The sequence below is a fragment of the Bos taurus genome, chromosome Y (genome assembly GCF_002263795.3).
Source record: "Bos taurus isolate L1 Dominette 01449 registration number 42190680 breed Hereford chromosome Y, ARS-UCD2.0, whole genome shotgun sequence".
In the NCBI taxonomy this organism is placed as follows: domain Eukaryota; kingdom Metazoa; phylum Chordata; class Mammalia; order Artiodactyla; family Bovidae; genus Bos; species Bos taurus.
The window spans coordinates 4,614,427-4,641,010 of NC_082638.1; the positions used below are offsets into that span (position 1 = coordinate 4,614,427).

General features: G+C 46.3%; 1 protein-coding gene across 3 annotated transcripts in view; it reads left to right on the forward strand.

Annotated features, from left to right (window-relative positions):
- STS (steroid sulfatase) overlaps positions 1-26,584 on the forward strand; it is a 163,315-nt gene that overhangs the window by 123,206 nt on the left and 13,525 nt on the right. For all 3 annotated transcript variants that reach the window (XM_024987847.2, XM_024987848.2, NM_001075394.2), the window contains 2 exon segments: positions 779-916; positions 13,632-13,791. In XM_024987847.2, coding sequence (XP_024843615.2) covers positions 779-916; positions 13,632-13,791 — 298 coding nt within the window.

Consider the following 26,584-nt stretch of genomic DNA (forward strand, 5'->3'; position numbering starts at 1 on the left):
AGACCTGATGGTTTAGTTTTTTACCAGACAGTGAGGAAAGCTAGTAGACTTCCTTTTCTTTAGCTGGAGAATAATTGCTTTACAATGATGAGTTAGTTTATGCTGTACAACATGTGAGCTGTAGGTATATATGTATATATCCCCTGCCTCTTGAACCTCCTCCCTACCCCCTCATCTGACTCCTCTAGGCAAATGGATTAAGAAGTCGTGCTACATATACACAGTGGAATATTACTCAGCCATAAAAGGGAACAAGATTGGGTCATTCGTAGTGATGTGGATCCACCTAGAGTCTTTCATACAGAGTGAAGTAAGTTCAAAGGAGAAAAACAAAGATCGTATATTAACACATATTGATGGCATCTAGTAGACGTTTTTATGACCTCAAGACCAAGGCCAGCTGATGGTTGCAACAATCTTCCCTCTGCTAGCATCTTCCTCCAAAGGGCTCATAGTGTGTGAGCCTGGTTCTTCTAGAATGTTTATCGAGCCTCCCTGGAGGATTGCCCCACGATGCCTAGAGGTTCAAATGATACTTACAGATGAGACTTAATTCCATGACTAACCTTTCTCCTTGTCTCTGCCGAGTGCCCAGCCACTGTGGGTCCTTCTGATTATGGAGCATCACGGATTAGAATCTGCGTGGGCGAGAGGGCTCAGGGTATAAGACTGTCTCCTCAGCATCACCAATTCCCAGACGAGTGCACAAGGGCAAATCACCTCTGTTTCTGTTGTAAAGATTGTGCTTTTTTAACCTTGAGTGTTTCCTCCCCTTCAGGGCAGATCTTGGATGTCCTCGACGAGCTGAAACTGGCTAATAACACCCTGGTGTACTTCTCCTCCGACCAAGGAGCTCACGTAGAGGAGGTGACCGTCAAAGGGGAAGTTCAAGGAGGCAGTAACGGTATCTACAAAGGTAAGAAATGTGTTCGGTGGGCAGTGCCTGTGGCATCAGCGCTGGGCCCCCCGGCTCAGCCCTCGCTCCCTTCTTCCGGACCTCGGAGGACCTTAGTCATGTTCTTTTTTTTTCATATGCATATTTATTTATGTATTTGGGCTCCCCAGGTGGCTCAGTGGTAAAGAATCCATCTGCCAAACTGGAGGCACAGGAGATGCGGATTCGATTCTTGGGTGGGGAAGATCCCCTGGAGGTGGAAATGGCAACCCACCCCTGTATTCTTGCCTGGAGAAATCCCACGGGCAGAGGAGCTTGGCGGGCTACAGTCCAAGGGGTCGCAAAGAGTTGGACACGACTGAGTGACCAACGCTTTCACTTTTTCACGTGATCTCTTAGATGTGGCATGTGGGGTCTATTGCTCTGACCAGGAATCAAACCTGGGCCCCTTGCTTTGGCATCACACTTTCTTAGTCCCTGGACCACCAGCAAAGCCCTCCAGGAACTCTTTAGTAAAATGATTCAGCCAGCCCTCCTGTATTTACTCTTATTTTCAAGTGGCGAGAAGCTGGAAGCTTGTATTCCTATATAAGAAGATGAGGTGCTTTTTCCCTATTTCCATGAGGTTATGGGCTGTGTTCAGAAAGTTGGTTTTGTTATTTGATAGATGGTAGCGTCTCTTGAGATGCATTCACAGACTGAATGTCATGTGCTAGCCGCCCCACCCCACAGCACATCCCCACCATCCATTCGTTCCCCCGAAGAGGGTCCTTTAGGTTCCAAAGCGGCTTAGCGGCTGTTGCTGCGATGTGGACATAAATCACAGTAATAGAAGGGGCGAGCAGGTGATACATTATTTACGAAACTCACATACACGTTGGGATGGAGCCCCAGTTTGGGGACAGAGGACCCCCAGCTGAGGACTCTGAGAAAGCCGGATGGAGCAGAGAAGGAGGAGGCTGTAGTGGGATTTCGTGATGATAGCTGAGTCTTCAGAAACACAAGAGTATGGTGAGGCTGGGTCAGAAAGAGAGGGTCAAAGGTCTGAGAGATGCCTGCGGGCTTGCAGTTTTCATCCAATCTGCAAAGCATGCTCACAGCTGCTCCCTGTTTTGTTTTTATCTGGAGGATAATTGCTTTACCATACAGTGTCGGTTTCTGCCCTGCATCAGCGTGAGTCGGCCACAGGTATACAGACGTCCCCTCCCTCTTGAACCTCCCCCCGACCCCATCCCACCCCTCTCGGTTGTCACGGACCCCTGGGTTGAGCTCCGTAAGTCATACAGCAAGTTCCCAACTATTTTAAACACGGTAGTGTACATGTTTCTATGCTGTTCTCGCAAATCGTCCCACCCTCTCCTTAGCCCGCTGTGTCCACGTCTGTCCCCCATTGCGGCTCTGCACATGGGTTCATCAGTCCCATCTTGCTAGATTCCATCCAGTTCCGTTCACTCGCTCAGTCGTGTCCGACTCTCTGCCACCCCAGGAACCGCAGCACGCCACGCCTCCCTGTCCATCACCAACTCCCGGAGTTCACTCAGACTCACGTCCATCGAGTCAGTGATGCCATCCAGCCATCTCATCCTCTGTCGTCCCCTTCTCCTCCCGCCTTCAATCTTTCCCAGCATCAGGGTCTTTTCAAATGAGTCAGCTCTTTGCTGAGGTGGCCAAAGTACTGGAGTTTCAGCTTCAGCATCAGTCCTTCCAATGAACACCCAGGACTGATCTCCTTTAGGATGGACTAGTTGGATCTCCTGGCAATCCAAGGTACTCTCAAGAGTCTTCTCCAACACCACAGTTCAAATCATCAATTCTTCGGTGCTCGGTGTTCTTTATGGTCCAACTCTCACATCCATACATGACCACTGGAAAAACCATAGCCTTGACTAGACGGACCTTTGTTGACAAAGTAATGTCTCTGCTTTTTAATATGCTGTCTAGGCTGGTCATAACTTTCCTTCCAAGGAGTGAGTGTCTTTTAATTTCATGGTTGCAGTCACCATCTGCAGTGATTTTGGAGCCCAGAAAAATAAAGTCTGACACCGTTTCCACTGTTTCCTCATCTGTTTTCCATGAAGTGATGGGACCAGATGCCATGATCTTACTTTTCTGAATGTGGAGCTTTAAGCCAACTTTTTCACTCTCCTCTTTCACTTTCATCAAGAGGCTTTTGAGTTCCTCTTCACTTTCTGCCATAAGGGTGGTGTCATCTGCATATCTGAGGTTATTGATATTTCTCTCTGCAGTCTTGATTCCAGCTTGTGCTTCTTCCAGCCCAGCGTTTCTCATGATGTACTCTGCATAAAAGTTAAATAAGCAGGTGACAGTATACAGCCTTGACATACTCCTTTTCTTATTTGGAACCAGTCTGTTGTTCCATGTCCAGTTCTAACTGTTGCTTCCTGACCTGCATACAGCTTTCTCAACAGGCAGGTCAGGTGGTCTGGTATTCCCATCTCTTTCAGAATTTTCCACAGTTTATTGTGATCCACACAGTCAAAGGCTTTGGCATAGTCAATAAAGCAGAAATAGATGTTTTTCTGGAACTGTCTTGCTTTTTCAATGATCCAGCAGATGTTGGCAATTTGATCTCTGGTTCCTCTGCCTTTTCTAAACCAGCTTAAACATCTGGAATTTCACGGTTCACATGTTGCTGAAGCCTGGCTTGGAGAATTTTGAGCATTCCTTTACTAACGTGTGAGAGGAGTGCAATTGATTCTGTTTATATATGTTAATATACTTGTCTTTTTGTTTCTGACTTTCTTCTCTGCATCCAATAGGCTCTAGGTTCATCTACCTCATTAGGGCTGACTCAAATGCATTTTTTTCACTTCACTTAATATGATCATCTCTAGGTTGATCCAAGTTGGTGCAAATGGCATCATGTCATTCTTTTTTATGGCTGAGTGATATTCCATTGTATATATGTACCTCATTTTGTTTATCCACTCACCTCTCGTTACATATATCTTTAGTTTTCTCTGGATGTTTGCCCAGGAGTTGGCTTGCTGGATGCTAGGATAGATCTATTTTTAGTTATTTAAGGAACCTCCAAGGCGGGAGGAGAAGGGGTCGACAGATCATTGGATGGCATCACCGAGTCAATGGGCATGAGTTTGAGCAAGCTCCAGGAGTTGGTGATGGACAGGGAGGCCTGGCGTGCTGCAGTCGGTGGGGTGTCAAACAGTCAGACACAACTGAGTGACTGAATTGATCTGAACTGAATGCTGTTTTCCACAGTGCTGCCCCAACTTATATTCCAACCAACAGTGCAGAAGGGTTCCCTTTACTTCCCACCCTCCCCAACACATAGTATTTGTAAAGTCATTTTCACCTTTTCCTTAAAATACCCTCCCTTAGCTGGGACCAGAATAACCTAAGATTCTTTTAGAGTTGAGTGTTTCCACTCTCTTCCTCATAGTTGAAAATTCCCCAAGGTCTTGGATTGAGAGCATTGTATTCCTGGCTCTGGCTTCAGTTTTGTTCCTCTCCAAAGTCAAGGTCACCCAGCAGGCGGCTCCCTTGTCAATCCCCACCTCCCTTCTACTCTGCCTAAAGGCAGGTAATAAATGCAAGTGGATTGGATAAATTTAAAGGCAGGTAATAAATGCCAGTGGAGTGGATAAATTAACCTTGTGTGTAGATAACGTCTGCAGAAGCATTGGTTGGCAGGGGTGGGGGCTGAAAATCATGTTTTTCCTGTATGTGCAAGAAAGGAGGCTTGCCAAATTTCCTGAGTCCTGGATGGACGGTCCTGCAGTTGCTGGTCCTTGAAGTACACATTTCATAAGGAGCTGATGGGCTGGAGTCCAGATTGCTTCTGAGTCTGGCTTCTCCTTGCCTCATAGAGTCCCACAGCTTTCAGAGCAATGGATACTTTCATTGGGGGAAAAAAAAAAATAAGAGCAAGAAGCTCTGGTAGTTTATTGGGAGGTGGTTACATTTAGGTTCATCATTCAGTCCATGGACTGTAGCCCTCCAGGCTCCTCCGCCTGTGGGATTCTCCAGGCAAGAATACTGGAGTGGGTTGCTATTTCCTCCTCCAGGGGATCTTCCCCACCCAGGAATCGAACCTGGGTTTCCTGCATTGCAGGTGGAGTCTTTACTGCCTGAGCCAGCAGGGAAGCCCCCTTCAGATTTTGGCAAATAGTTTCATCAGCTTCCTGAGAGTGGGCAGTGCTGGCCGGTCCCTCTACTGGCGGGACTTGTGTACTAGGAGTTCACTGGGCTTTTCCTCTTTGAAAGAAGGTCATATGTTATCCCCGCTTAGCAGTTCAATCCTTTGGTTCAGTTCCAGTGACAAGCGTGCATTTATTGAGTCTACACTGTATGGCAGGCACGGGGCAGCTTCTAAGGCATCGTGGCAATGAATACAGGGTCTCTGACCGCTAGGAACTCATAGTCTTCTGTTGAGATGGAGCTCAAAGGACATGGTGTCAGATTACAAACTAGACAGGAACCTCTGAGAAGGGACCAGCGGAGGTTGCTCTCCCAACCTGGGAACTGAGAGAACCTCCCAGGAGATGTTGGCCTTTTGCAGGCTGATGTGTGAAAGTGTTGGCTGGCAGGGAGGAGAGGTGGAAAGTTCATTCCAGGCAGAAATGAGATGCTTCTGGGGAGCGAAAAGGCAGCTCAGTGTTGCTGGAGATGAAATTGTGAACAAGAGCTATTGTGTGATGTAACTGAGGAGAGGTATCCTACATCCCCATTAATGCATCCTATAGAATGATTAGATGGGGATGGATGGGTGCGTAGATAGATAAATAGATACATATGGATGCATAGATGGATAGAGATGGATGGATGAATGCATATATATAGGTGGATGGATGGATAGACAGATATAGATGGATGGATGGATAGACAGATATAGATGGATGTGTAGATATAGATAGATAATAGATAGATACATATGGATAGGTAGATATAGATCGATGAATGGGTAGATAAATATAAATGGATGGATAGATATAGATAGATGAATGGATGGAAAAAAAAAACAAAATAAATGTGTGTATGTGTATATATATACACACACATGTATATACGTATATATATGTATGTATGCAGTTATTTCCATTTGGGTAGTAGTTAAAATTGGAGGTTAAGAATATCACCCAAATCTGGTATAAGGAAACGCTGAAGGAGTGACGATAAGGATGAATTGAGGAATAATACAAAACATCTCATGCTTTTGGCTGGTCTGATTGGGTGGATAGAGGCTTAAGTCCTTGAGGAATTAGGCCTCCTGGGCAGAGACTTGGTTCCCTGTCTTTAGAACCGGAATGATAGGATTGTCCTTGTAGGAACGTCGTAGAGCATTGTCACAATGATTTAAAAGGCTGTGCGTGCAGAGTGTCTCCTAAGTGCCCTTAGTGAGGGCAGGGTTGACTGTTACGTAACCGCCCGAGTGCAAGACTGCTGTCGGCAGACTCATTGTACCCGCATCACCTGTATCCCCAGAACCGAGAACAGTGCCTGACCTGTTGTAGGACATGGTTTTTCAGGGACTTCCCTGCTGGTCTACTGGCTAAGCCTCTGAGCTCCCAATGCAGGGGGTTCGGGTTCAATCCCTGGTCAGAGAACTAGACCCCACATGTCAAAACTAAAGAGGTTACATGCTGCAACTAAGATCTGGTGTGGTCAAACAAATAAGTAAATAAATATTTTAAAAGGAGTGATTTTTGAGTCAATATGTAAATGGAAAAAAACATTTGAGCCTGGGTTTCACGGATCAATGAAAGTGAATGTCGCTCCGTCACATCCGACTCTTTGAGACCCCGTGAACTATGTCCACGGAATTCTCCAGGCCAGAATACTGGAGTGGGTAGCCTTTCCCTTCTCCAGGGGATCTTCCCAACCCAGGGATCAAATCCAGGTCTCCCACATTGCAGGCAGATTCTCTACCAGCTGAGCCACCAGGGAAGCCCAAGAATACTGGAGTGGGTAGCCTTTCCCTTCTCCAGGGGAATCTTCCCAACCCAGGGATCGAACCCAGGTCTCCCGTGTTGCAGGCGGATTCTTTACCAACTGAGATACCAGGGAACCCAAAAGATCAATGGTTTAACTCAGTGAAGAAAGCAATGGAAGAGTGTGATTGTGTTGGAAAAAATCCATTGGTAGTGGCAACGGATTGGATATGGGGTTTGAGGAAGAAGAAGACATCAAGCATCATCAACCATCAAACCATCATTATGGTTTGTGGCTGGTGTGATTGGGTAGGTAGAGGTTTCCTTGAGGAATTGGGACTCCTGAGCAGAGACCCATATTGGGTTACTGTCTGAAGAGGTGTATGGGGTCATTTGAAATAAGAAGATGTGTTAAATATAGAAGGTGAGATGGTAGATGATCCAACAAAGAAAACAACAGGGCCAACAAAGAGAGTGACAGGGAAATGAGAGATAACCAGGAGAGAAGACGGTCCAGGGAAGAACGTGGTCTGTAGAAATGGATGCTGAGAAATAGTCCAGTTCTGCTGGAATTCCATCACGTCCGCTAGCTTTGTTCATATGACTTTCCCGAGGCCCACTTGGACTGCAAGGAGATCAAACCAGTCAGTCCTAAAGGAAATCAATCCTGAGTACTCATTGGAAGGACCGATGCTGAAGCTGAAGCGCCAAGACTTTGGCCACCTGATGCAAAGAGCCAACTCATTGGGAAGCGCCCTGATGCTGGGAAAGATTGAGGGCAAGAGGAGAAAGGGCATGACAGAGGGTGAGATGGTTGGATGCCATCACTGACTCAATGAACATGAATTTGAGCAAGCCCCAGGAGATAGTAAAGGACAGGGGAGCCTGGCATGCTGCAGTCCATGGGATCGCAGAGATGGACCCAACTTAGAGACTGAACATCAACGTGAGTTCAGTCCTTGGGTCAGGAAGATCCTAAATGGCAGTCCTCTCCAGTATTCTTGCCTGGAGAATCCCATGGGTAGAGGAGCCTTGTGGGCTACAGTGCTTGGGGTCGCAAGGAGTCAGACACAACTGCAGTGACTTAGCACACAGGAGCAGTGAAGATAGTCAGGGTCAACGAGCATGTCAGGCTTCCAAGAAGATCATAGGAAATAAGATCTAACATGTAGATTCAGGGCTGATCTTTGTAAAGATTGCAAGTATAATGCTTATACTGGATTATGTATAGATGAATCACTTTGTCGTATGCCTGAAATGAATATAACATTGTAAATCAACTATATTCCAATTATTAAAAAAAAAAAAAAAAAAGAGCAGTGCTCTGCAGACTATGGGAGAAGGCAATGGCACCCCACTCCAGTACTCTTGCCAGGAAAATCCCATGGATGGAGGAGCCTGGTGGGCTGCAGTCCATGGGGTCACTAAGAGTCGGACACAACTGAGTGACTTCACTTTCACTTTTCACTTTCATGCATTGGAGAAGGACATGGCAACCCACTCCAGTGTTCTTGCCTGGAGAATCCCAGGGACGGGGGAGCCTGGTGGGCTGCCGTCTATGGGGTCGCACAGAGTCAGACACGACTGGAGCGACTTAGCAGCAGCAGCTGCAGACTATGGCAGTTGAGCCAGATGCGGTCTGATGGCTGATTTGCTAGATCAGGATTTCCTGAAATAAAGCTATCCTCATTTGCTGGAGTCTGGCCCTGCTGTTTCTGAGCTTCTGAGAACTTGGGCAAAGCACTGACAGTTCGTGAAATAGTGCCTTCCCCCCTCAACCCCGCCCCGCCCCCGCCCCCCACCGGGGTCTTGAGAGAGAACACGTGTCAGCCCTGGGCTCAGATAATTTTGCTGTTTGATGTCTTGTTTCAAGCGTCACCTTCAACTTTTCAAACCAGGTCAGTTATTTTAAGGGTGTTCTGCAGTTGTTCACCTCTCCTCTTCCTCAGGGGCGCGAGCAGACAACTGTTGTTTATTTTTGCCCTGTTTGGCGGTGGATCATACTTCGATCGAAGCTGGGCAGTTTTGCGCCCTGTCCCATCTCTGTCTGGCGGCCTTTTAATCTCTTGAATGAACACATCGAGGAGGAGAATGGAAGCTAGAGTCTCTTGGTTGAGATGACGCTTGGGCTAGTTACATTTGTCCCGGGTTTCCTTCTTGTTCTTTAGTTGTTAAGTTGTGACCCCCGTAGACTGTAGCCCACCAGCCTCCTCTGTCCACGGGATTCTCCAGGCAAGAACACTGGAGTGGGTTGCCATGCCCTCCTCCAGGAGATCTTCCTGACCCATGGATCGAACCCTCCTCCTGGGGATCTTCTGGACCCAGGGATCAAACCTGAAGCTCTTAAGTCTCCTGCACTGGCAGGCGTGTTCCTGACCACTAGCGCCACCTGGGAAACCCCACGTACACACTGCTATATATAAAAGAGATACCAATAAGGACTTCCTGTATAGGACAGGAACTCGACTCAGTACTCGGTAATACCCTAAGTGGGCAAAGAATCTGAAAAACAGTAGATACGTGTGTATAAACAAATCACTTTGCTGTGAATCAGAAATGAACCACCCTCCAATAACAATTTTTTTTTTAAATACCCAATGCTCTATGCCTGTCCCCTCCTACTGGGAGAAATGGAGACCCTGGAGCTGCAGCTTGGGTGAGCACTCTTGAGAGGCATTGACAGGTGCGTTCTTTAGCGCTGAGCCACCAGGGAAGCCTCTGCTTCCTTCGGGTTCACACCAACCCCGGGAATCAGTGTTATCTAGGCAGGGAGATGCCTAAGAGGAGCAACAAAATGACAAATGGATAATTTCATACAAGTCTGTGCCCAGATGAGGCAAAAGACGGACAAGCATATGCTCCTGCCACTCAGAGGCATTTGACCTGCCGTGTGGAAGGATTCGACAGAGACAGAAATGGAAGGCTGGTTTGGAGACAGCTCTTAACAAGACAGCTGCTAACAAGAGTCTCAGAGTGAATGGTGGAGGAATTTTGCAGGAAGATGGACTCAGTCCTCATCCCTTTGTGATTCCCCATCAGGACCGAGTACCAGCAGGATGTTAAACGTGCAAATTTGACAGTGACTCAACCAGGGTTTTAAATTCAGACCGTGCTCTTTTCTCTGTTCAGGCGTTTTCAGAAAAAAATGAATCCAGCCTCCTTCACCTCTTTTGTTTCATGTATCTTCCTTACAACCCTCCCGCCTTGCCCTGCGAACCATCTTTCTTCTTCCCTAGCCAACTCAAAGGCTGTTTATTTAGAGCCGGTGCTCCTCCAGGCAAGAGGCATCGTCTGGGCTTGTTCTTGGCCTCCAGTTCTGCACAGCATGTTTTAAAAGGGGCACTGCTCTGGGCGGGGGGAGCAGCGTGTCTGTTTTTCCATCCATCCCCGTGTTCTCTGCCAGAGGGACCCAGTAGCCCTGGCCTCTCTGAGCCCAAGGCTTCCGTGTTCCGGTCTGCCTTCCCCAGGGTCCGTGAGCGGGAGGCCTTGCCGAGCATCTTTTGTGGACATTCTGACCCTGTCCTACCTCCTCCCTGCAGCCCCTCCTGTTAGCCCTTTCATGCTCTGCTTAGTTACTTTTGAATCACTTCCCAGGTAGTACTAGTGTTAAAGCATCTGCCTCCAATGAGGACAACCCAGGTTCGACCCCTGGGTGGGGAAGATCCCCCTGGAGAAGGAAATGACAACCCACTCCAGTATCCTTGCCTGGAGAATCCCATGGACAGAGGAGCCTGGTGGGCTACAGCCCATGGGGTCACAAAGAGTGGACTGAGTGGCTAACTCTAACTGTGATGAAAATGCCGCTGTTGCTGCCCTCCTGCCTTCCAGGCCGGAGGTCCCAGTCCCATAGAATACTCACATCTTCCCTGTTTGTAACACACAGCATGGCACAGTTGATCTGTGCGCCCACGGGCACGGAACCCGTATTTTCATTCCCTGGGTCTGCCTTGACAAATCGCCACTGCTTTGGTGCCTCTGAGCAACCCAAGTGGATGATCTTATGGCTCTGCAGGTCCGATGTCCAGAATGAGCCCACGAGGGTTGAAATCAGGGTGTTGGCAGAGCCACGTTCCTTCATGAAGTCTCTCGGAAATGCCTACTTTCTTGCCTCTCCCAGTGGCCAGAGACCAGCTGCATCTCTTGGCTTTCTCCTGACGTAGCATCCTGAAACCTGTCTCACTGCAGCTCTGACACCAACGCCCCTGCCTCTCTCTTTCCCTTAGAAAGACCCTCATGATTGTATTCAGCCCACTCACAGAGCCCAGAATAAACTCTCCTTTTGTCGTATAAGGCGCCATTTCCCCGGATTCCATTTGGGGACATATGGGGGCTCCACTGGGCTTCCCAGGAGGAGCTAATATTAAAGAATCCATCTGCCAATGCAGGAGACACAAGTTCGATCCCTGGGCCTCCAAGATCCCCGGGAGGAGGAAATGGCAACTCCCTCCAGTATTCTTGCCTGGAGAATTCCATGGGCAGAGGAGCCTGGGGGGCTACAGCCCATAGGGTTGCAAAGAGTTGGACACGACTGGGTGACCAAACATGCAGCACACAGGGTCAACATTATCCTGCCTTCCACCAGTGGAAAAAAAAGAAATGGAATTGGAACCCCGTGACTTCAGAGTCATTGTTGTCAGTCTTTTTTTTTTTGGTCAGTCTTGGTTGCTGCAAGATTTCAGCATCCCTGGTTACAGTCATCACTCATATCCACCGTGCAGTGCTGGCCACGTGTCATGCATGTAGTCACCATGCCATATATACTGGGTTGGCTGAAAAGTTTGCCGGAGACCTGGATTCGATCCCTGGGCTGGGAAGATACCCTGGAGAAGGAAATGGCCACCCTCTCCAGAGCTCTTGCCTGGCAAATTCCATGGATGGAGGAGCCTAGTAGGCTACAGCCCAGGGGATCGCAAAGAGTGGGACACCACTGAGCAACTTCACTGGAAGTTTGAGTTTTCCATGACATCATATGGAGAACTTGAACAAACTTTTCGGCCTATATATATGTGTGTGTGTGTGTGTGTGTGTGTGTGTGTGTATGTGTGTGTATATTCAAAACATATGTTATCATGCATTATATATTATTATATATATTATATATAGTATGTTATATTTTATATGTATTATGTATACTAGCCTAAGAATGCTCCCTGGTGGCTCATAGGGTAAAGCGTCTGCCTGCAATGCAGGAGCCTAAAAATTGGTGCTTTTGAACTGTGGTGTTGGAGTAGACTCTTGAGAGTCCCTTGGACTACAAGGAGATCCAACCAGTCCATCCTAAAGGAGATCACTCCTGAATATTCATTGGAAGGACTGATGCTGAAGCTGAAACTCCAATACTTTGGCCACCTGATGTGAAGAGCCTACTCATTGGAAAAGACCCTGATGCTGGGAAAGACTGAAGGCCAGGGGAGAAGGGGACGACAGAGGATGAGATGGTTGGATGGCATCACCGATTCTATGGCCATGAGTTTGAGTACACTCCAGGAGTTGGTGATGGACAGGGAGGCCTGGCATGCTGCAGTCCATGGGGTCACAAAGAGTTGGACATGACTGAGCGACTGAACTGAACTGAATGTTAAAATTGTATATGACTTTATATATAATATATTATATAATAATTAAAAATATATATAACTATATATGTTATAATATATATGAATATACATTAAATATATAAATTAATATTATAATTATAGATAACTTTATATACTTTATAATTTATATATAAATTATATATAATGTTATATAATTATATATGACTATATATAAAACTATATTGTAATTATATAACTATATATTTTATAATTTATATATAAATATATATTGAACAGAATTTATATATTATAATTATAGATAATTTTATATAATTTATAATTTACATATAAATTGTATATGTTATATATTATAATTATATATGACTATTTTTATATATAAAACTATATTATAATTATATAACTATATATGCTATAATTTATATATATGAATATATTAAATACATAATTTATATATTATAATTATAGGTAACTTTTTATACTTTATAATTTACATATAAATTGTATATAATGTTATATATTATAAATATATATGGCTTTATATGTTATATATATAACTATATTATAAATATATATATAACTATATTATAATTATATATAACTATACGTTTTATAATTTATATATAAATATATATCGAACATGTAATTTATATATTATAATTATAGATAACTTTATATGTTTCCAGTATACAATTATATATTATATATATTGCATATTGTTATCATCATATATAACTCTATATATTGTATGTATTTTTCATCGCAACAGGCATGATGCATTTTTTAATGATTCCCTTTATTTTTGGCTGTGCTGGGTCTTCATGGGTACCCGGGCGTTTCTCTGGCTGTGCAGACTGCGGGCTGCTCTCTCGTGGCCGTGCTCAGACTTTTCATTGCAGTGGCTTCTCCCTTCATGGAGCACGGGCTCTAGGACACTCGGACATCAGTAGCTGCAGCTCGTGGCCTCAGTCATTCCGGCCCCCGAGCTTTATGCACAGGCTCAATACTTGTGGCTCACAGCCTTAGTTACTCTGAGGCATGTGGGATCTTCCCAGACCAGCGATGGAACCCGTGTCTCCTGCTTTGGGGGGCAGGTTCTCTCCCACTCGAGCCCCAGGGAAGCCACAGGTACTAGGAGATTCTCGTCCCATCCCTGTCGTCAAAGCACTTAGTTCTTGCAGACTGGCCACCCCAGGTCGACTGTTGAAGAGGGTACTGCTGGCGAGTGCTGGAAAGACACATCTCCTTGACACCTCTCCTTCTGCGTTCCAGGGGGAAAAGCCAACAACTGGGAAGGAGGCATCCGGGTTCCCGGCATCGTCCGGTGGCCGGGAGTGATCCAGGCCGGCCTGGAGATTGATGAGCCCACCAGCAACATGGACATCTTTCCCACGGTGGCCAAACTCGCGGGGTCTCCTCTGCCGCAAGACAGGTACCGTGACTCCCAGCTCCCTGGGATGCTCTCACTCAGGTTGTGCAGGCAAGGGAGCTCTGGTTCACCTGCTCCGTGGCAGGCTGCCTGCAACTGGATTGGTCATCCATGCCCAGTTCTGGAAGATAACTGGTGGGTTAAGGGGCTTCCCTGATGGCTCAGTTGGTAAAGAATCTGCCTGCAATGCAGGAGACCCCGGTTTGATTCCTGGGTCGGGAAGATCCCCTGGAGAAGGGGATAGGCTACCCACTCCAGTCGTCTTGGGCTTTCCTGATGGCTCTGGTGGGCAAGCAGGGCTCTGTCCATCCGCTAATCCCAGGGAAAACAAAGTCCGAGACCTGACGGGGATGGATGCTCCATTTCTTTGTTTTGTGTTGTGTTCTTTAGTTCAAAATGTATTTCCCTATCGTGTTGGATCTGCATTTTTTTAATAGGGGAATAATTGCTTTATGATGTTGTGTTGGTTTCCGCGGTACCACAGTGTGAATCGGGTATAAGGGGACATATACCCCCTCCCTCTTGAGCTTCCCTCCCACCCCATATCCCTCCCCTCTAGGTCATCAAAGAGCCCCGAGCTGAGCTCCCGGTGCTATAGACCAGCTTCCCACTTGCTGTCTGTTTTACACAGGGTCGTGTACATATGTTAGCACTGCTCTCTTGAGTCATCTCATCATCTCCTCCCCCTTCTGTGTCCAAAGTCTATTTTCTACATCGTCGTCTGTATCCCTTCCCTGCAAATGGGTTCATCTCTACCATTTTTCTGGATTCTGTATATGCATCAATATCTGGTATTCGTATCAGCTGACTTAATTTCTTCTGGTCTCTGGGTCCATCCACGTCTCTAGGAAAGATCCAATTTTGTTCTTTTTCATGGCTGAGTAATATTCCATCGTATACATGTCCCACTTCTTTATCCATTCACCTGTTGATGGACAGCTGGGTTGCTTCCATGTCCTGGCTGTTGTAAATAATGCTGCAGTGAACACTGGAGTACATGTGTCTTTTACAATTGCGATGGGCTTCCCTGGTGGCTCAGCTGGTAAAGAATCTGCCTGCAATGCAGGAGACCTGGGTTCAATCCCTGAGTTAGGAAGATTGCCCTGGAGAAGGGAACAGCTACCCACACCGGTATTCTGGCCTGGAGAATCCCATGGACTGTATGGTACATGCCCAGGAATGGGATTGCAGTCTTTAGCTGAGCCTCCCTCTTTTGGCATTCGGTGGATTTTCTCCCCCTCTGTCTCTCTCTGTCTCATTGGCTTGCAGCAGGGCAGCTGAACAGAGTAACCCCCCTCCTCTCATCACAAACACCTCCTCCCAACCCCACCCAGCAGCTCTTTGCTGCAGGAGCGCCGAGAAAGACAGCTGGCTGCTCCATCAGGCCTGTTTCCCCAGCATGTCTTCATCTAGCAGGTTCTAAATGAAACTTCTTTCTCTTGCATTTAAATACAACTTCCGATGACATTGCCAACAGTTTCTGCTTAAGTGTTATGACCCATCCAAAGAGTTCTGAGTGAGGCGTGCTGATTAATTGTTTTCCTTAGTCAGGTGGCAGGCGATGGAGGCACACGGGCCACAAATCTGGTTTAAATTCAGCTGCCGCAGGAACCCAGCAGAGACCGGAAAACAGGGACAAAAACAACAGCTCTGCCAGAGCTCAGTCCAGGTGGAGGTTTGCTCAGCTCCTTCGCGTGCAAGCTTGGTTCATTCTTACCTTTTTTCCCCAAATTTCTACATTGGGTATACCTTCTGCCAGAAGTGTGCCCACACACCACACACACACACACACACCCACACACAAATGAGAAAGGTGAAATTATAGAGTGTAGCCCTTCTTATGTGTTATGACCCATCTGCAGAGTTCTAAGTGAGACATGCTGATTAATTGTTTTCATGGAGTTCCGGTCTCAAGACCCTCACAAACACTTCACTGATCGGGGAATCCAAAGGTGCTCTGCTTCTGTGGGTGGGATCCATCTGTGTTTGCCATATTAGTGATCAGATCTTCAAATCAGAGTCTTTAAACGCAAGAGCGCCCAAGCAAGCATTGAGTCGGCTGGCAGAGGGATGAAGGAGCAGCTGGGGAGAGGCCCGCGCAATGAACTTGTGAAGGACAGGTGATGCGAGAGATCAAAGAGCGTTTTGAATCACCATGGAGATCGTTTCAGCTCATAGACCTCCTGATAGATCTCAGGGAATCCCTGTGGGTCTCTGAACCACACCTGGAGAGCAGCTGGTGCTCCGGAGAAGAACAGAGATCCTGGAGCCGAACTGCATGCAGGGCTTCGCATCTTGGCTGTTTTAACAGCTGCCAAAGCCCCGAACTTCCTGGGCCTTGGTTTCTTCTCCTGCAGATGGGTTCAGCCTTGTACGCCCTTGAATGGGTTGATGTGAAGATGGAAAGCATCAGAGGCTGGCAAGTGCAGAGTGGAGAGGCGTGAATACTTGTCTCTTGTGCTTCATCCACCATAGGGAAAAAGAGTTATTGCAACTCCCGCATTCAATCTCCATCGGGGGTTAGAGGGGCATCACTTTGAAGGCTGAAGGGGGGCTTCAAAGATCTTACCCTCCAGTCACACTAATCTGCCTTTCCTCTAATGATGGAAAACTCGGCAATGGGAACTCATCAAAAGTCTCTTCTTTTTTTTTTTAAGAGATTTTATTTTATGTATTTCTTCACTCTATGCAGCGTGAGGGATTTTTAGTTCCCCATCCAGGGATGGAACCTGTGGCCCCCTGCAGTGGAAGCGTGGAGTCTTAACCACTGTACCACCAGAAAAGTCCCAAACGTTTTTTCTTGTAGACAATCAGAAGTCTCCGTGCTTCTTTTATCTGCTCTTTAGCCCTGGTTCTTTCCCTTGGTATAAATGTGAATAGTATTGGGAAGACTGCACACAGACAGTTCAGATTGGTGTTATTGTTCAGCCGCTAAGTCCTGTCTGACTCTGCGACCACATGGACTGCAGCACGCCAGGCTTCCCTGTCCATCACCAACTCCGGGAGTTTACTCAAACTCATGTCCATTGAGCCGGTGATGCCATCCAACCATCTCATCCTCTGTCTTCCCCTTCTCCTCCTTCCTTCAATCTTTCCCAGCATCAGAGTGTTTTCCAGTGAGTCAGCTCTTTCCATCATGTGGCCAAATGATTGGCGTTTCAGCTTCAGCATCAGTCCTTCCAGTGAATATTCAGGATTGATTTCCTTTAGGATGGACTGGTTGGATCTCCTTGCAGTTCAAGGGACTCTCAAGTCTTCTCTGGCACCACAGTTCAAAAGCATCAATTCTTGGCTCAGGATATCATATCATCACTGCTCTTTTCTCTCATAGTGTTTTTTTTTTTGGCCACATTGGGTTGTAGTTGGGGCCCTCAGGATCTCCACTGTGTCTTCTGGAATCTTCTGGTGCAGCATGCAGACTCTCCAATTGTGACCTGCAGATTCTAATTGTGGCATGCAGGCTTATTTGCTCAAAGGCATATGGGATCTTAGTTTTCCAACTGGGGATCGAACCTGTATCCCCTGCATTGCAAGGTGGATTCTTAACCATTTTACCACCAGGGACATTCCTCGGGCTCTCAGAGCATCTTTAAAAGGTTTTCCATCTCACTGGGAAGAGGCCAGGGAAGGCAGAAGTTCAGAGGCAAAGAGGGAGATTCTTAAAGGGAAATCTCACTGCAGGCACCTCCTTCCCACCCCAGCCTGAGGGTGATGCAGGTCAACCTGGTTTTCTCACATGTGTCCATTGATGGAGGAAGCCAGCCCCCACCTCTGGTAATCAGACCCAAGTCTTTTCTGTGTGAGCAGGTATCTTCAGTAGAGCCCTTTCTGAATATTGAAGGTTCTTCCTATGCACCATCGCTGATGGTCTTACTCAACCCAGTGATACTGTGTCTGAGTGGAGGTCCCTCTTAGATGTCATTGTCATGCTAGAGGCCGCAAAGAAAACAAAAAATCTGCTTCCATGTCACTCATGGGAATAAAATGAGTTCTCAGTGTTCTATTTAGATAATGTTAGCAACCAGGTCCGGAAAATACCCTTGTGTGTCTGCCCTGGTGACTTTGATCATTTAAAGGGATAGTTTTCACCTGGGGTGACTGTTCCTCCCAGGGGTGGTTTAGCAATGTCTGGAGACATTTTTGATTTTCGGGACTCACGATGCTGCTGGGATCTCATGGGTGGAGGCCAGAGATGACCCCTCAACAGCCCACAGTTTGGGGGACGACCCCGGGAGATAGTCCCCCCTCCCCACCCATGAGAAGGAGTGATCCAACCCAATATGTCAGTAATGCTGAGGTTGAGAATTCTGCTCAGAGGCTTATTATTGCCCTTTCATGGAAAATGTCATTATAAGGAAAACCTTATTGCAACTTTTCAGTAATGACAGCTGGATAATATTCTATTTATCCATGCATGTGTATTCAGTTGCTCAGTCGTGTAGCCCACCAGGCTCCTCTGTCCATGGGAGTCTCCAGGCAAGAATACTGGAGTGGGTTGCCACTTCCTCCTCCAGGGGATCTTCCTGACTCAGGGATCAACCAGCATTGGCAGGTGGATGCCTTACCACTGAACCACCTGGGCAACCCCTACACTATTGATGCCATGTATAAAATGGGTAACTAAGGGGGCCCCACTGTATACTGCAGGGATCTCTACTCGATGCTCTTTGCTGACCTAAGTGGGAAGGAAATCCAAAAAAGAGGGGATGTACATAAAGCTAGGCTTCCCTAGCGGCTGCCTGAAATTCAGGAGACCCGGGTTTGATCCCTGGGTCGGGAAGATCCCCTGGCGAAGGAAATGGCAACCCACTCCAGTATTCTTGCCTGGAGAATCCCATGGACAGAGGAGCCTGGTGGGCTACAGTCCCTGGGGGGCCGTAAAGAGTCAGACACGAATGAGTGACTAAGTTTCACTTTTTCATACATGCAGCTGATTCCCTTTGCTGTGGTGTACACCACACTGTAAAACAACTAGACTCCAATAAAAATTTCCAAAAAAGAAAACACGCATAAGCCACAGAAATATACTACCTAAATATAGCAAAGCAATAAAGTGAAAACCTTTCTGTTGGCCTCATCTTTGCAAGCACACAGAATATTAGCATCGTGAGCGTATGTTCTTTCCTTGTGGTAATACAGAGTTCAGCATGCCATAGGTGGCTGCACCTTTGGAAGACACCTCAATTCTGGCCACAGATCACAGTGCTAGGACGGAAGGACAGGTTCACAGTTCTCCAGAGTCACTCTGTAGTCGTGAAATATTTAGGTCTCCTCTTCCCTACAGTGCAGGAGACCCAAGTTCAATCCCTGGGTCGGGAAGATGCCCTGAAGAAGGAAATGACAACTCACTCCAGTGTTCTTGCCTGGAGAATCCCATGAACAGAGGAGCCTGGCAGGCTACAGTCCATAGGGTTACAGAGTTGAACACAACTGAGCGACTAACACAGACACACACATTCTGTAATTAGAATTCTATTTCTTTCTTTTTTTTTTCAAGTTTGGGAAAGAAATCCAAATGTTTGACATCACTTATGTGTCATGAAGGCAGGGGGGGTGACTTAGTTCTCCCAGTAAGTTGGGCTGATGTTGGGGAGGACCCTGATGGCTTGGTGGTTAGGACTCCCGGTTTTCACTGCCATGACCAGGTTCAGTCCCTGATAAGGCAACTGAGATCCTGCCAGCCATGAGTTATGGCCAGCAGCAACAGCAAAACAAGATTAAAAAAATTTTTTTTTTGCTGATATGTATCTGGGTGACCACACAAAACTTCTTCCATCAGTTCAGTTCAGTTGCTCAGTCATGTCCAACTCTTTGCGACCCCATGAATTGCAGCACGCCAGGCCTCCCTATCCATCACCAACTCCCGGAGTTCACTCAAACTCACGTCCATCGAGTCGGTGATGCCATCCAGCCATCTCATCCTCTGTCATCCCCTTCTCCTCCTGCCCCCAATCCCTCACAACATCAGAGTCTTTTCCAATGAGTCAGCTCTTCGCATGAGGTGGCCAAAGTACTGGAGTTTCAGCTTTAGCATCAGTCCTTCCAAAGAACACCCAGGACTGATCTCCTTTAGAGTGGACTGCTTGGATCTCCTTGAGCCCTGCAAATGAAACAGTTGAATGAGCGGTACCTAGTTCAGCTCCGTTTTGCAGAATAAGAGTTGCAGTTCTTCATGTGCATGAAACTCCTTGTGAATGAGCTTGCTTTCTGTTCATATATATCAGAGTGTCGAATGTTTACGAGCAGAGACGTTGCTTTCATGATGCAAGTGACTTTCTGGGCACTTAGGAGTTGCTTTACTTCGTCAAAGATCTATGTGCTTTCTCCTACAAATGTTTCCTTTCCTATTCTACACTGAAAAAAAAGAATCACTTTGTTTGCAATCTGGCAACAGGTAACTCATAGTGTGCCCCCAAGTTAACCTCTTTGTCAGTCCCCCAAAGCTTCCCCTTCTGTTAGGATAACCAAATCCTTCTCAGGCTGAACCATGCAAAGGCAGGTCGTGGGAACATCCCCAGGTAGATGATTCCCTGGTTTCAGAGCAGAGAGAGACAGAGCATTCATGGGGAATGACATCACTGTCCCCCTGAAAATTTCCCCAAACTTACCCTTTTCAATTACATGAAAGTCACCCAGGCTTCCCTGGTGGCTCCGTAGTGAAGACTCCATCTGCCAACCTAGGTGTCCATAGGCAGATGAACGGGTAAGGAAGTTGCGGTAGGTATACATGATGGAATATTACTCAACTATGGAAAAGGGTACATTTGAGTCCATTCTAATGAGGTGGATGAACCTGGAGCCTATGACACAGAGTGAAGTGAGTCAGAAAAAGAAAGACAAATACTATCTATTAATATGGAGTCCAGATAGATGGTACCAACGATCCTATGTACAGAGCAGCAAAAGAGACACAGATGTAAAGAACAGACTTCTAGACTCCATGGGAGAAGGCGAGGGTGGCATGATTTGAGAGACCAGCATTGAAACATGTGTATTACTATATGTGAAACAGATCATCAGTGCAAGTTCATGCATGAAGCAGGGCACTCAAAGCTGGTGCCCTGGGACAACCTGGAGGAATATGGTGGGGAGGTAGGTGGTTGGGGGGTCGTTCAGGATGGGGGTGACGCCTGTGTACCTGTGGCTGATTCATGTGGATGTATGGGGAAAACCGTCACAATATTGTAAGGTGACAATATTGTACATTACAATATTGCAAAGTAAATATCCTCCAGTTAAAACAGATACATTTTTTTTTAAAAAAAAGAATCTGTCTGCAAATGCAGGGGACATGGGTTCAGTCTCTGGTTTGGGAAGATCCTGCCTGGCACAGAGCAACTCAGCCTGAGCACGACCACTGGGGAAGCATCCAGGCCCTAGATACCGTGCTCCACTGCAAGAGAAGCCCCCGTGATGAGAAGCCCCCGTACTGTAGCTAGAGAGGAGCCCCCAACTCAGGAAAACCCGTGCAGCAAGGAAGATCCGGCACAGCACCCCAAAATTAATCAATTTAATGTTAAAGAAAGAGACAGTCCCCCCAGGCTATTAAATTGGACCTGAAACTTGGCCGTGACACTCCTTGATATTAAACTGTTAATATCCTCGTGGTTGTCAGGGGTCAGGACCCCAGGGGGAGAACCAACTCACTTTCCAAGTTAGTGAAAGTGAAAGTGAAATCGCTCAGTTGTGTCTGACTCTTTGCGACCCCATGGACTCTAGCCTACCATGCTCCTTCGTGGAATTTTCCAGGCAAGAGTCCTGGAGTGGGTTGCCATTTCCTTCTCCAGGGGATCTTCCTGACCCAGGGATCAAACCCGGGTCTCCCGCATTGTAGGCAGATGCTTTACCGTCTGAGCCACCCGGGACACAATCTCAGATGAGCACATTTTTCATAAAAGTGAGCAGATGCCAGGAAAGAACACATCCAAGTTTGTAGCCGCGGCTGTCCTGCAAACATGCTATGAAAGCTTGAGTTCGTTGACAGAGAAGTCCAGACAATTCCTGTAGAGAACTATGGACGGGCGTTCGTGACATTGTACAGGAGGCGGGGATCAAGACCATCCCCCAGAAAAGGAAATGCAAAAAAGACAAAGTGGTAGTCTGATGACGCCTTACAAAAATAACTGAGAAAAGAAGAGAAGCTAAAGGCAAAGGAGAAAAGAAGAGATATATCCATCTGAATGCAGAGTTCCAAAGAATAGCAAGAAGAGATAAGAAAGCCTTCTTCAATGATCAATGAAGAAAAAAATAGAGGAAAACAATAGAATGGGAATGACTAGAGATTTCTTTAAGAAAATTAGAGATACCAAGGGAGCATTTCATGCAAAAATGGGCTCAATAAAGGACAGAAATGGTATGGACCTAACAGAAACAGAAGATATTAAGAAGAGGTGGTAACAATACACAGAAGAACTATACAAAAAAAATCTTCATGACCCAGATAACCACAATGGTGTGATCACTCATCTAGAGCCAGACATTCTGGAATGTGAAGTCAAGTGGGCCTTAGGAAGCATCACTATGAACAAGGCTAGTGGAGATGATGGAATTCCAGTTGAGCTATTTCAAATCCTGAAAGATGATGCTGTGAAAGTGCTGCACTCAATATGCCAGCAAATTTGGAAAACTCAGCAGTGGTCACAGGACTGGAAAAGGTCAGTTTCATTCCAATCCCAAAGAAAGACAATGCCAAAGAACGCTCAAACCACTGCACAATTGCACTCATCTCCCACGCTAGTAAAGTGATGCTCAAATTCTCCAAGCAAGACTTCAATAGTATGTGAACCATGAACTTCCAAATGTTCAAGCTGGATTTAGAAAAGGCAGAGGAACCAGAAATCAAATTGCCAACATCCGTTGGATCCCCATAAAAGCAAGAGAGTTCCAGAAAAACATCTATTTCTGCTTTATTGACTACACCAAAGCCTTACTCCAATTGATGCTTTTGAACTGTGGTGTTGGAGAAGACTCTTGGACTGCAAGGAGATCCAACCAGTCCATCCTAAAGGAAATCAATCCTGAATATTCATTGGAAGGACTGATGCTGAAGCTGACTCCAATACTTTGGCCACCTGATGCGACGAACTGACTCATTTTAAAAGACCCCCTGATGCTGGGAAAGATTAAAGGCAGGAGGAGAAGGGGATGACAGAGGATGAGATGGTTGAATGGCCTCACCGATTCAATGGACCTGAGTTTGGGTAAACTCTGGGAGTTGCTGATGGACAGTGAGGCCTGGCGTGCTGCAGTCCATGAGGTCACAAAGAGTCAGATGACTGAGTGACTGAACTGAACTGAATAGAGTTGCGATGCTGTGTGTGATTTTGAGAGTGTACGGGCCACTCTGCCACAAAATGTGATGTTGTAGGAACATTTCCATTCCAGCCATCCCAACTGTTTTGATACCTCAGACACTGTTTAAAAGTTTAGCTCAGTAGAATCACTTCCCATTTTTCATGGCAGAAATGAGCCTTTTTTTGACAAGCCATATTTCTGCAGCACTGTTCAGCGGTGGTTTCCATCACCGCGTGATTTATTACTGCTTCCAGGAAAGAGCACGTTAGATGCAGGATATAAAAAAATATTAAAAATGAGACCTCTCTCTGCATTGCAAGGAAAAAGAAGGTTGCAAAACAGACATTGCTTCTCTCCTTAAAAAAAAAAAGACTTAAATCTTTTGCTTGGAAGTAAGAAAGGAAGTTTCTGAGACTTGGAGATTTCTTTTATCATTAAGTCCCCCTTTGTAGGATCAAGGCCCAGTTTAGTCATGAGATACTGATCTTAAGAAAATGGTTCTGATTCCTGTGTTGTTAAGTGCTGAGTTTTGTGGGCATACAACGAAACAAAGCTTCCAAAAACAGAGGTGGAATAATGCTGTTTATTCTTTATTATTATCTCTAGGTCCGCATGGGTGGAACCTAGAGATGCTCATACTGAGTGAGCCAAGTCAGACAGAGAAGGAGAAATATCGCATGGCATGCCTTATATGTGGAATGTATTATAGAAAGAAATGACACAAATGAATTTCTTTAACAAAACGGAAACAGATTCACAGACATAGCTTATGGGTGCCTGAGGGAAGGGACAGTTAGGGAGTCTGGGATGGACATGGACACACTGCTGTATTTAACATGGAGAACCAGCAAGGACCTGCTGGACAGCACAGGGAACTCTGCTCAATACTCTGTAATAACCTTATGGTCACCAGGGGGAAGGATGGGGGAAGGGACAGTTAGGGAGTCTGGGATGGACATGAACACACTGCTGTATTTAACATGGAGAACCAGCAAGGACCTGCTGGACAGCACAGGGAACTCTGCTCAATACTCTATAATAACCTTATGGTCACCAGGGGGAAGGATGGGGGAAGGGATAGTCAGGGAGTTTGGGACAGACATGAACACACTGCTGTATTTAACATGGAGAACCAGCAAGGACCTGCTGGACAGCACAGGGAACTCTGCTTGATGTCACATGGCGGCCTGGATGGGAGGGGAGTTTGGGGGAGAAGGGATACATGTACACGTGTGGCTGAGTGCCTTCAGTATTCACCTGCAAACTATCACAGCATTGTTCACTGACTATACTGCAATATAAAAATAAAAAATTTTTGTAAGAGAATAAAATGAAAAAGCGAGGTAATGAAAAATGAAAAAGAGAGATTGATTGGGGGAAAAGGAGATCCGTTGCCAGTCTTGAACCTTCATGGAAAGGCCTTACCTCCACGTGGACAAAAACGTGATAGAGGGAGCTGGGGTCCATCTCAACCTCAGAATTCTTAGCCCAGTATTTTTCATGCTCCAATCCTCCTCTCTGCTCCTTTCTCCTCATCCCTTGCTTCATTTCCACCTCTTTAGGATCTCATAGTCTTAAGCATGGGCTTCCACAATGACTCAGCTGGTAAAGAATCCGCCTGCAACTCGGGAGACCTGGGTTCGATCCCTGGGTTGGGAAGATCCCCTGGAGAAGGGAACAGCCACCCACTCCAGGGTTCTGGCCTGGAGAATCCCATGGATACAGTCCACGGGGTCGAAAAGAGTCAGGCACGACTGAGCCACTTTCGCTTTCGGTCTTAAGGACTGAATCTTTGTGGAAATTTCACAATACCTGCCATTTCAGCATAGAAAGGGTATTCAGAGCACACACTGCTTTTCGATAGAATTGTCCGTCTACCCTGTTCCTCTCGTGGCAAATAGCAAGCAGGCTTTGAAAGCGAGCCAATTCTCTTTTGTTCTTATTTTTAACTTAGCGGTAATGGAGTATTTTCAGTTCTGTGGACTTTGGCAGAGAGCGTGGCGGATCATGCAGGGTGGGTGCCAGACAGGCACTCAGCAGCAAGGCTGTAATTACTTTATGAGGGTTTTAGTGACACCAAAAGGCACCACCAAAAAAAGAAAGAAAGGAAGAAAAGTCTGAGGGACATCGGGCCTCTCAAGAGTGCTCACCCGAATTATATGAGCAAGTAAGGATGACCCGCTATGCAAGGCAGCTAGAGAGACACAGATGTAAAGAACAGACTTTTGGATTCAGTGGGAGAAGGCGAGGGTGGGATGATCTGAGAGAAAAGCATTGAAACATGTATATTACCATATGTGAAATAGATGACTAGGGCAATGCATGATTGGGCATGCATGCCCAATGACTTCGATGCATGAAGCAGGGCACTCAAAGCTGGTGCTCTGGGACAACGCTGAGGAATGAGATGGGGAGGGAGGTGGGAGGGGGGCTTAGGATGATGGACACGTGTCCACCTGTGGCTGATTCATGTCAACGTATGGCAAAATCCACCACAATATGGTAAAGTAATTAGCCTCCAATTAAAATAAATAAATTTTTTTTTAAGTTCCAGTTTCTCATAGTAGGAAAGGATGGACATAGAGTGTTGGGGTTTTTCTCTTTTTTTTTAAGCTTTAGTTGGAATGTAGTTCATTTACAGTGTGGTGTTAGTTTTCTGCTGTGCAGCAAAGTGGTTCGTTTATACATGTGCTGTGTGCTCAGTCGCTTCAGTCCTGTCCGACTCTTTGCGACCCCATGGACTACAGCCCGCCAAGCTCCTCTGTCCATGGGATTTTCCAAGGCAGGAATGTTGGAGTGGGTTGCCGTTTCCTCCTCCAGGGGATCCTCGGACCCAGGGATCAAACCCGAGTCTCCCATGTCTCCTGCATTTCAGGCGGATTCATTACCATGGAGTCATCAGTATGATCTATTCTTTTTCAGATTCTTTTCCCATATAGATTATTACAGGGTACTGAGTAGAGTCCCCTGTGCTATACCGTAGGTCCTTATTAGTATCTGTTTAATATATGGCTTTCCTGGTAGCTCAGTTGGTTAAGAATCTACCTGCAATGCAGGAGACCCCGGTTCGATTCCTGAGTGGGGAAGATCCGCTGGAGAAGGGATAGGCTAATCACTCCAGTGTTCTTGGGCTTCACTGGTGGCTCAGCTGGTAAAAAATCTGTCTGCAATGTGGGAGACCTGGGTTCGATCCCTGGGTCAGGAAGAGCCCCCGGAGAAGGGAAAGGCTACCGACTCCAGTATTCTGGCCTGGGGAATTCCACGGACTATAGAGTCGCAAAGAGCCAAAGACGACTGAGCGACTTTCACTCTCTTTCACTTTGGTATATGGTACTGTGTATCGTCAATACTAGGCTTCCAATGGATCCCTCCCCCGTTTCCCCTCTTTGGTAGCTATAGATTTGTTTTCTACATTTGTGACTCTGTTTCTGCTTTGTAGGTAAGTTCATTTACGCCTTTTTTTTTTTTTTTTTTTTTTAGATTCCACATATAAGCATTATCA